Below are 9,859 nucleotides of genomic sequence, written 5' to 3'. Positions count from 1 at the left end.
AAAGGTGTCGGCAAAGCGAAAGCATGGCACGACGTACACGCTGGACTAGCAGCGCCGACTACGCTACAACCGAGTCGTATGCTTCAGAGTGCCTACGTGCAATCCCAGAGGGAAGCAGGTCTGGCGATTGAAGGGGACGACTGCCGAGATCGCATCAGCGCGAGTCGAACGTTCGCATGCTCGTGACGACTGTGTGGTTCCATGTCTGGGGATGGACCACGATGGCTGTTTGTTAAAAAAATGACGCTATTCGATCGTAAAGCCCGTGACTTCCATCTTGATGACCATCGTGAGCGCCGTCTCGAGGTCCTTCTTGGACGAGTACATGGGGAGGTCGAGCCGGTTGAAGCATGTGTGGGCGCGCGGGTACAAGCACTCTTCCTTTCGAATGCCCTGGATTGCAAACAAGCAGATGCGGCCGTCATTCATCGTGAGCGTCTTGAATCCCTGGACTGGCACCCGCGCCGACCCGGTCGTAAACTGCAGCAGCCGTGCGCGCTGCTCGGTCGAAAAACCCGTCACGACCTCCCAGAACCACTCGATCACTTGGGGGTCGCACTCGTTTCCAATGTACGTCGTGTGCGCCTTCCAGTCGTCCACATTCACGTCCGGAATGCCGCACATGAGGAGCTCGAGCTCTTGGTGGTCAAACACAGACAGCATCTCGAGCGGAATGACGCTGTAGATGCCCTTGATCAGCGATGCCAGCTGCGGCGAAATGCTCGTCATCATGATCCACTTGAACCGGAGGTAGATGTATTCGTCCTTGTTGTCGTCCGTGACGGCGATGTGCCGGCCGTTCGGGCACAGGTCGATCGTGAGCGGCACCTTGTCGTACTGCGCCACATTCACACTAGCAAGTTGCCATGAGCGCAGCCTCTCTCTCCGATGCGTACCTAAAGTCCAAGCAGAGCGACTCGACGCCCTTGTTCTGCTTGAGCCACTTGAGGTTGTTGTACAGCTCGACATCGATAAACTCGAGGTCCGAGAACGTGATGGGCGTCCCGAGGATGTGTTTGTACAGAGGCAGCGCCAAGTGGGCGTCCAGCAGCATCCCTTCAAACAGCCCCCGCCCGATAAAGCGCCCGATCGCTTGAAAGTACTACAACCACAACGTGACGCACGACAACTCCCAGCGTCGCCCACCATGAGATGGTCCTCGGACGCTTCGCTCGACGTGGCGCGGATCATGTACGCGTTGTCCATGCACGCGCCAAAGAGCCCCGTGCGTTCGTCAAAAATTTCTTCCGTCATGAGCGTAAACCACTCGCGCTCGAGACCGCCCGCGTCAACGCCTGGCTCGTTCAAAAACTTGATTCGGAGCGACTGGTGCAGCTGGTCGTGGGTTGCCCACAGCAACTGCTCGCACGAGTTGTGGAGCAAGTTGGCCCGGTCGATCTCGAGCAGCATGTGCCCGTACTCCCACGGCACCTCCATCGTCGACGTGTACTGGACAAACCACGCGTGCTTTTGCTGGAACGAGAGCTGGGACACGTCCTTGAGTTCGGCCGACGAAAACACGGTCGGGTTCACCGTCTGGAACGCCGTCTGGCCCTCCGCCGTCTCGAACGACATGCGCCCGTCGGGGTGCCTCGGCGTCATCACCATCTTGCTCACGTACCCGACACTTGCGATACTGCCGACCGAGCTCACGCTCGACACCGAGTCGCGCAGCATCGGCAGGTCAAAGTCCCCGTCGTCCGCAAGGGGAGGTAGCGAGTCCTTCACCACAATGCGCTTGAGCACCTTGTGGTCCAGGATGTCTCGATTCCGGCCCCAAACAATGTTGCCGCTCTGCTCGTCCACGTTGCGAACCCAGTCGTGTCGCCGCCGCGCTCCCTTTTGCCGAATGTTCAGGTTGTTGAGTCGGAGCTTGGCAAAATTGCGATTCTTCTTGATCGTGCGCGGCGTCGAATCGTTCATGAGGACAAAGTTTGTGGGGGAAAGCCCTGCCGTTGCAGCTTTGTTGCCGTCCTCGACCGCCGCTGTTCGCTTCGATGGTACCTTTCCATACAAAGTGAAGTCGCGCTCGGTGCCGCACAAGATACACGTTTTGTGACCATCGTAGTTCTTGAAGTCACACACGTCGCACGCCCACAAGTTCTCCATGCTTTGATCGCTCGCGATCACATCTTGCCGGTACACCTGTTCCTGCGCCGCTTGTTGCTGTGCAAGCAACTGGGCTTGGATCCTTCGCTTGAAGCAGAAGTTGTACAGTCCGCACGAGACGAACATGATTAGAATAGATGCATAGAAGAACGTTGTGTTGGTGTCTGCGTCGAGGCGGCGAACGCGCATCGCCATCGCCTGACTCGGGTGCGCAACGATGCCTGGAATGAGATGTTGCCATGTGCATCTGGTCAGAATGGGGGTTTCTCCCAACATACGGAGCGATTTGGACCAATCCGTGTGAAGAAGTCGAGTTTAGCCCATTTTGCTGGATTTAAACGAATTGTTCAGCTTGTTGTGTCGGTGCCCAACGGTGCGAGCGACTCGAGGCGGGGATCGTCGTCAAGGAAGAAAGACGGTCTAGACGATACCTCGTCGGTCCTTCTTGCACGTGAAACAGCAATAATTTCTCTTGAGATTTCACCACGTGGAGCAGCCAGTTCGTCATCTCGTCTGCGGACGTTGGCAACGTGAGAAGAGACCACTTCGATTGTCCCAGGCAAGCTTCCGTTCACCCCGATTCGAATTGTTTCATTTTCAGGGTGCCATGGATTTTCAACTCCTTTATTAAAGGAGATGGAAATCACAATCTTACTTGGCATTATTATTGAGAGGAATATCCAAATATTTTCATACCATTCATTCATGCAGAAGAAAATCAAACTTCTGAAGAATCGAGTATATATTCCTCACCGAGTGCGCTGCCACCGAAGGGAGCTGGTTGCTGCAGGTAGTGCGTGGTACCCAAGGGCATTGCGGCGCGCTGTGCTACACGGAGATTGCGACGGGAATGGAAACGATTCGGACGTAACTCCAGCAAGGCGTTATAAATATCTGTCCGTAGATGCATGTCGACGGCGTGTCAGTCGCCCGAGGATGGCACCTGCACGGTCCGTTCTCCTCGACCTAACATGAGCAACCTCGACGATGAAGCAGCAGCGGAGAAACGTTCGCACACGCTTGACCCGAAGCAGGAAGCGGCTGTCGCTGTTCTTGCCAAGGCCGCCGGACCGGTGTTTGCCAAACCGTACAAAGGTGACCTTTTCGGCACTCGAACCAACACCATCGACGGCATGCTGTATCTCTCCCGCATCACTGTGAAGGATCAACTCAAGAACAACGTCCCAACGCCGCTGCACACGGCTTCCGTGGACACGGCACTTCCCCAGCACCTCGATAACCCGGCCCAGCATATGAGCGAAACCGGGTACCGCGCAAAGAAGCGGCAGTGCGCCAAGACATTTGAACGCATGATCTACTCGCGCCTCACGCCACCGTCGTCGAATGAGTTCGGAGCCCCCACGTCCAAAGATAAAGGAATGAAATCCCTCCTGGACAACGGGATCGTTCCTGCCCTCGTCTCCCTCGCCGCGGTCCCCGACACTCAGACGCAGTCGCACTGCGCCAAGGCGTTCTACGGACTCGCGCAGGTCCCGTGCACGCGCCGCCTTCTCGTGCTCCACAACATCGTGGGGACGATCTCGCTTCTCGTTCGACATGGTACGTGGCACGTCAGCACACCCTCGAATGTCGACACTCGACCAGGTGACGCCACCCGAAGCAAGTTCAAGCAAGATCTTGCCGCCATCCTCGGCCACATCACAGAGGAGAGCTTCCTCGAAGACAAACTACTCCACGACGGGGTCGACCGTGTGCTCGTCAAGCTCTACCACGGCCATAACGCCGAAACGAAGCGCATCGTCGCTCTTGCTTACTTCAATCTGTCGCACAACGCGAGCCAGCTCAAGCACTACATCGACGCGTTCACCCAGTGTATCACGACGGTGTGCAAGACCATGAACGCGGCGGCCCATCCATCCAAAGCGACGCTACTCCTCGTCCAAGCGCTCTTTAATCTAACGCAAACCCAGACCTTCCACAACGCCCTCATGGCGGAAAACGCCCATCGCATTCTATCTCTTCCCGTCGCTCACTTTTGCAAGTGCCACCAACACAAGTCGCGCCCCACGGAGCCAGTCGAGGACGACGCGATCGAGTTTGGACTCAAAGGTGTGTGCGGGCGGCCGCAGGCACTGGATGACTTCGCCGTCGTTCGCGTAGGGTTGTTTCTGCTGGCAGCAACCAAGAACGGCCGACAGCATATCGTCCAAGACGGCCTCGTTCCAAGCATCGTCGCGTGCTTGAGCCTTGGCGGTACTACCATCCACTTGTCCAGATCGCACGTCACCGACGCACGTGTTGTAGGAGCGATTGCCGACACCGTGTGCAGCATCCTGTACCAGCTCTCCATGGACGAGTCGTGCCGGGATGCGATGGTGCATGACATGGCAACGATTGTGGACAACATCGTGCACATCTCCACGTACGGGTACTTTACCATGTCGTGGGTGTTTCGCCACGTGTGCGCCACGCGGGCGATCTATCCGTCGCTCGTCGTCGCGGGAGTTGTCCCCGTCCTCATGCAAATGACTCGCGACGCCCACGACGAAATCAAACTCAACGGCATCAGCTGCATGTGCTGCCTGCTGCAGTGCGACCTCCAGCTCGACGACGCGACAGGGTGCACGGAACGGATCATTGTGGATTTGGTGCAGTTTCTCCAGTCTCCCATCGAGTCGATCGTGGTCTTTGCCATCACGGCGCTCTTCAACTTGTCCTGCAACGACACGTTAATCCCTTTCCTGTCGGCCCCATCGACCGGGCTCGTCGACGCGCTCAAGCACGTCATTCGCCCTCCGTCGCATTCCCACCGCCGTCCGACGGAAAAAGTAACCAACGTAATGTTGCCCCTCATCTACCAACTCGCCCCCACAACGCGCGTCGTCATGCTTCAGTCCGGGTTCTTCGATTTCGTCGCAACCGCCATCTCGACCACGTCCGGCGCCCCCCGCCACGCTGCCTTGGACACGTCTGCTTTGCATGAACTTGTCCAGTCGATTCAACGTCCCTGTCGTAGGATGGTTCAATTTGCATTGGACCCGGCCGAGTTTCCACAAGGCACAGATGATGTTCGAGCGCTGGTGAAGGCTTTGTACACACTCAAAACGAACAGCGACACGATAGCCCTTCGGTCATGTGTGTCGCTCCTGGCCCACCTGACAACGTCCCCGAAGAACCGCGACGTGCTCCTCAAAACAGGATGCGCCGTGTGCCTTGCCCGCATCTGCAACACTGCCGACGACTTCATCATGGGCAACTGTGCATACATATTGTATTGTCTGGCGGACACGATTGAGGCCGTCGAAGTCATCGTGCGGGAAGAAGCGATTCCAGTGCTGATTCAGCTCAGCCGCGCATCCAACGACACTGTCAAGGAGCTGTGCATTTTGACCTTTTGCCGCATCTCAGCGCACTCGAACATGGAAACAAAGCTCGTCGAGCAAGGGGCGATTGCGGCGTCCATGATCATGGCGCTTGTCGCGACCAAGAGCGATCAAATTAAGACGTTGTGCATCAAGATAATCTCCAACTGCCTCTCCGTTCAAGCCAAGCACTGCACGCGAACCATGATCGACCATGGCGTGTTTTGGGCCCTCAGGTTGGTCTTTGTGTGCATTCGCATCGCTAGTTGATGCATCCCGTCGTAGCTCCCTGTCGACGTTGCCGTTTGCCGACACCAAACACGCCTGCGCAACTTGCTTTTGCAATCTCTCGTCGGCATATCCACTCAAAATGATTGAAGCGGGCGTCCCGAGGGCCCTCGTCCAGATCGTCGAGACCGGTGACGGCCCGACCATCGTGGTTGGGCTTCAAGCCATTGCCAACCTTCTCCACAACGACAAGGTCGCGTGGACTAAGTTGTGCACCATTGTGACGTCGATGGAACGACTCGTAGGCTTGCGGGATCCTCGTCAACGAAGGCATCGTGAAAATTTTACGGCGGCTCGTCGACGACTCCAATGCCGCGGTCGCGCATGCTGCAGCCATGGTGTTCCTGAAGACGTCGCGCGCGGACGATAAATGCCGCATTGAAAGCATTCGGAATGGTCTCCTGCCGTGGATGCGCTCGATTCTCTCAAACGAATCGTTGGTCCTCCAGTGTCTCATCACGCTATGCGACTGTACCGCCAACCGCGCCGCCCAAGTCCACATGCATCCGGCGCACGCAATGGACATCCTTCGCATTGCATCCATGTCGACGGCACTGACGTCCGCGACCACTCCCGACCGCATGGGTCTCACTGTCCAGGCCCTGTACAACTTGACGTGCCAGCCATCCAAACTCCTCGAGCTGGTGCAAGCCGGCGCCCACAACTTCTTGCAACAAGGTCTCCGCGCAGACGATCGCGATCTGTCGGTGCGTACATGCATGCCTCGGTGTGCCATTTTCAATGGCAACTTGTAGAGCTTGTGTGTTTTATCGCTGTACAACTTGACCTGCGTGTTGGACGAAACCGCGCTGTCGGCGCTGGTCGCGAGCGGTCTAACGCAGGTGCTGCATGACACATACCTCCTGGACCTTGAAAAAGCGTGGTGCGTGCTGTCCATTTGCAACTTGGCCCTGGGGAAGGTCAACTCGTCGCGGATTGTGATGGAGAACGGCGGCGTCGTCTTGGTCGATTACGTGCAGTCAAATGAATTTCGCCCAGCGACTTCGCTCGACGCCGCCGTTCCACCGCCGTTGGCGTCGACAGTCGCTGCAGCATTTCGCAAGCTGATCAACCCCCCCGGGAATCAAAAGGTACGGCGACCTTCGCCTTCATGGCAACCTTTGACGAGTTCTCCAGGCGATGGTGGAGCTCGGTGTCGTCCTGTCGTTCGTTCGACTCCTCAGCGACGCCACTGCGCCATACGATATCATCATCACGTGCTTAGAGTCCCTCACGATTCTTACACGCAACAAAGACCACATCTGGCGCAGCTTGTCCGACGGCTTGCTCGGGTGCATCCTCGACATTAGCGACCGCAACGAAGCCCAGTCTACCCCCGACCCGACCATCGGTGCCCATTGCTTCACAGTGCTGTCGAACCTGTGCGCCGTGGACTTCGACTCCGCCGCGCCCACCCATCCGCACAACATCCGCGCCAACGCCAACGTGATCGCATACCTGACGCAACTGTCCGAATACAGCACAAAACAGAACCCTGCGGGCTGTACCCCAATCGTCCAGCCGGCACGTGTCCACTCGCAGGTGCATTCACGATTCCTTGCGCCGTTGCCCCCGGGCATCCCATGCAACAACGCACATGTGTCACCATCGTACTCCGTGCCATGGGAGAAATGCTGTGCACACAACTGCCCGGCCCTTCCTTCGCCCATTGGATGTGTTTGGTCGCCAGTCAACATCTCCGTGTTTACCAAACACCTCCCCGATTCGTTCAAGCTGCCGCGCTTCGAGATTCTTGAGAAGATTCCACTCGTCCGGGACTACGCAGACACGAGCGAAGCTGCGCACAGATATGTTGTCGGTATCAAGGGGCTCGTCCGACTGCAGGTCCAAGCACACAACCAGGCAATGCTCAGTCTCCGACGAAAGAAACTTGCAGCTTCCAGTCATCTTGACAACTTGCAGGACGCAGTGGACACGTCAGTGGCCCGTCCTTTGAGCGGCAAGACGCGCAAGGAAGCGTCCTCCTCCAAGCAGACGACCCTGCACAATCCCATGAGCCGACTGCGCGCCAAGCGGTCGTCGTCCCTCAAGTATTTAGTTCAAAAGTAAAGATCGGCCATGTTCATACTGTAACCAATCAGGTGCCTTGATCAAAATCAGTCGCATTTTGATTGGCTGAAGGGAATCTGCCCACTGCTCGTCGGGACGAACACGCGGACGGCGCAAGCATGAGCATCCCCCACACGCCGTTAAACAGTCCCATGCGCAAGACCAAGAGCATGAATGACATGGCGACGAGCGTCGTGCAATGGCCGTGCACTGACGACTCCTTCACGCGATGTATCGCTTCGCTGCCTCTGGTGTGTGGTCAACTCTGGCGTGTGCGAGGCCTCTCATCCCATCCGCGCAGATTCGAACGCCGCAAGCATGCGTCCCCACACATACCACAGACCCTCCTTCGCACCAAGGTATGATTCAATAGTCGTAAAGCTTGTCTCTCATGACAGTACCAAGTGATCACGAGCGAGCCGTTGCACAATCTTTTGCGGAGCTTCTACCGCGCTGCGGACGCCAAGGTAACCTGCTTTGTGATTGCAACACGTTCCCATCGTATGCGACCCTAGCTAAAGCGCGAAATGACAGATCAAGTGCCCGTGGACCGACCAAATAAGATTCCCCGGATAACCTAATTAGCGCAACGTCGGGTGTGTTCGATCAAGTAGTTGAAAATTGGTCCAGATCTGCGTCTGGGTGACTCAGTTGGTCCGTCCAAGTCAAAAACGAGTTCAACTCGTCCTCGTCCAGCGAGTCTTCGTCGTCTTCTGGTTGTTGAGGAAGCGGCGACGACATGTCGATCATGGGCAACTGCACGGGAGGACGGACTGAGGCTGTCGGCGGTCCTTGTGGAATAACTGGTTGTAATGCCGTGTGCGGAGTGATTGACGGTAGATGAACGTCCTCGCGGTGTGTTGGTGTCGTCGATGGAGTGTTCTCTGCGGCAGGCGCAGTCCACCGCTGTCTCCTCCGTGCAACTTCGTCAATGCTGGTGCTGACACGTGGGGTCTTGGGTTTCGTCGTTTGCCTCTTGACAAGTTTCTTCGTGGGGGCCAAGATAACTTCGCGTGGATCATGATTCGGTGAGTCCTGGTTGCTCGGGATAGATCGCCCTGTCAAGAGGGACCTTCTGCTCTTCCGATGGGTCGTCGGTGGGACAACTTCCTTCGTTCTGTTCGCCAGGAGCATCGCAGGGAGTTTGGATAGTATCGGTTCCATCATTTGGCGAATGCTGCAGGTGAATCAATACTCGAGACCCCCTCACCGAACAGTGCTTACCACTCCTCGTCGCCTTGCCCGATGATGGTGGACTTGAGGTGTTCCTCCCACTCCTTCCGAAGCTTTTGGACTGCTGCATCTTGAATCTTCGCCAGCTTGTACTCTTGCCATGGACCGATGTACATGGCGGCGCCGTCTGTTCGGTTTCTTGCCGTTACAAAAGCATCGCTTCGACTTAGTAAGGTCGATTTAGTAATCCTAACGCGTTTAACCTACATTTTGATCACGGGATGACGTTTTTTTCATCAGCATCACAGCTACATTCGAGTAACGTAGAGCGAGATAGTGAGGCAAGAAGGAACGGCGCTTGGCGGCACTGCGATGCCTTGGAGCGTGCAGCTCGACAACATCTACGAAGAGTGCCTCCTACCGCATCCAAGACTGGAGCTGGCCTGTCAATCAGGTCAAAGGACGTTTTATCTGTTTCGAGGGCTGTAAACTCGACCGACGCATTTGATTGGCTCCATTCGGTCATGTTGTTGCATACCAGAAAATAAAATGCATGCTTCTTAATACAAATTTGAAGATAGAATAAAAGAAATTGAAAAACGCGCTCTACCTGGAACTGAGGTCATTTCCCTTCCGCCAGGCGGAGATCACGCGCCATGCCGTCGTCCACTGTCCTCCTGCGACGCCTCGATGCAGCCGACAACCCGAGCGCCAACTTCTTCTTCTATGCATCTATCCTAATCATGTTCGTCTCGTGTGGACTATACAACTTCTTCTTCAAACGACGACTGGAAGCGCAACTGCTTGCACAGCAACAAGCGGCGCAGGAACAGGTGTACCGGCAAGATGTGATCGCGAGCGATCAAAGCATGGAGAACTTGTGGGCGTGCGACGTG

The 9,859-nt window shown here is 56.3% G+C and overlaps 3 protein-coding genes across 5 annotated transcripts; 1 reads left to right on the top strand and 2 right to left on the bottom strand.

The window, feature by feature from the left end:
- Positions 1-144: 144 nt before the first annotated feature.
- On the bottom strand, positions 145-2,344 carry H310_14859. Of its 2 annotated transcripts, XM_008882802.1 has the most exons (3): positions 1,147-2,344; positions 897-1,102; positions 145-853 (listed from the first exon to the last, which is right to left on the bottom strand). In XM_008882802.1, the coding sequence occupies exons 1-3, from the start codon at positions 2,302-2,304 to the stop codon at positions 247-249; spliced, it is 1,971 nt and encodes a 656-aa protein (XP_008881024.1). In that variant the 5' UTR covers positions 2,305-2,344; the 3' UTR covers positions 145-246. The 2 variants fall into 2 exon arrangements, with proteins under 2 accessions (XP_008881024.1, XP_008881025.1); XM_008882803.1 differs by having other exon boundaries at positions 897-2,344.
- A 493-nt stretch (positions 2,345-2,837) lies between these two features.
- Positions 2,838-8,998, top strand: H310_14858. 2 transcript variants are annotated; one of them, XM_008882800.1, is made up of 12 exons: positions 3,018-3,669; positions 3,715-4,179; positions 4,231-4,323; positions 4,375-5,038; positions 5,087-5,668; positions 5,718-5,913; positions 5,966-6,427; positions 6,476-6,811; positions 6,858-7,771; positions 7,823-8,149; positions 8,196-8,257; positions 8,306-8,998. In XM_008882800.1, exons 1-10 carry the CDS (start codon positions 3,018-3,020, stop codon positions 7,911-7,913), a joined length of 4,455 nt encoding a protein of 1,484 aa, XP_008881022.1. In that variant the 3' UTR covers positions 7,914-8,149; positions 8,196-8,257; positions 8,306-8,998. The 2 variants fall into 2 exon arrangements, with proteins under 2 accessions (XP_008881023.1, XP_008881022.1); XM_008882801.1 differs by having other exon boundaries at positions 2,838-3,669; positions 6,858-8,149.
- Positions 8,397-9,139, bottom strand: H310_14857 (hypothetical protein; the record flags this gene model as incomplete). The annotated part of the gene is made up of 2 exons (XM_008882799.1): positions 8,397-8,967; positions 9,015-9,139. 2 exons carry the CDS (start codon positions 9,137-9,139, stop codon positions 8,397-8,399), a joined length of 696 nt encoding a protein of 231 aa, XP_008881021.1.
- Positions 9,140-9,859: the final 720 nt, after the last annotated feature.

Source organism: Aphanomyces invadans (assembly GCF_000520115.1).
Source record: "Aphanomyces invadans strain NJM9701 unplaced genomic scaffold supercont1.96, whole genome shotgun sequence".
Classification (NCBI taxonomy): Eukaryota; Oomycota; class Saprolegniomycetes; order Saprolegniales; family Verrucalvaceae; genus Aphanomyces; species Aphanomyces invadans.
Note: the sequence above shows the minus strand (reverse complement) of the source record. Positions and strands in the feature narration are given on the sequence as shown.

Bases quoted from the DNA above. Each gene is read 5' to 3' on its own strand.
- H310_14859 (XM_008882802.1), bottom strand. From the start codon at position 2,304: ATGGCGATGCGCGTTCGCCGCCTCGACGCAGACACCAACACAACGTTC. The intron at 1,103-1,146 runs GTGGGCGACGCT...TTGTGGTTGTAG, and splicing joins CGTCCGAGGACCATCTCATG to TACTTTCAAGCGATCGGGCG. The intron at 854-896 runs GTACGCATCGGA...GCAACTTGCTAG, and splicing joins TCGCTCTGCTTGGACTTTAG to TGTGAATGTGGCGCAGTACG.
- H310_14858 (XM_008882800.1), top strand. From the start codon at position 3,018: ATGTCGACGGCGTGTCAGTCGCCCGAGGATGGCACCTGCACGGTCCGT. The intron at 5,669-5,717 runs GTTGGTCTTTGT...ATCCCGTCGTAG, and splicing joins GGCGTGTTTTGGGCCCTCAG to CTCCCTGTCGACGTTGCCGT. The intron at 6,812-6,857 runs GTACGGCGACCT...CGAGTTCTCCAG, and splicing joins ACCCCCCCGGGAATCAAAAG to GCGATGGTGGAGCTCGGTGT.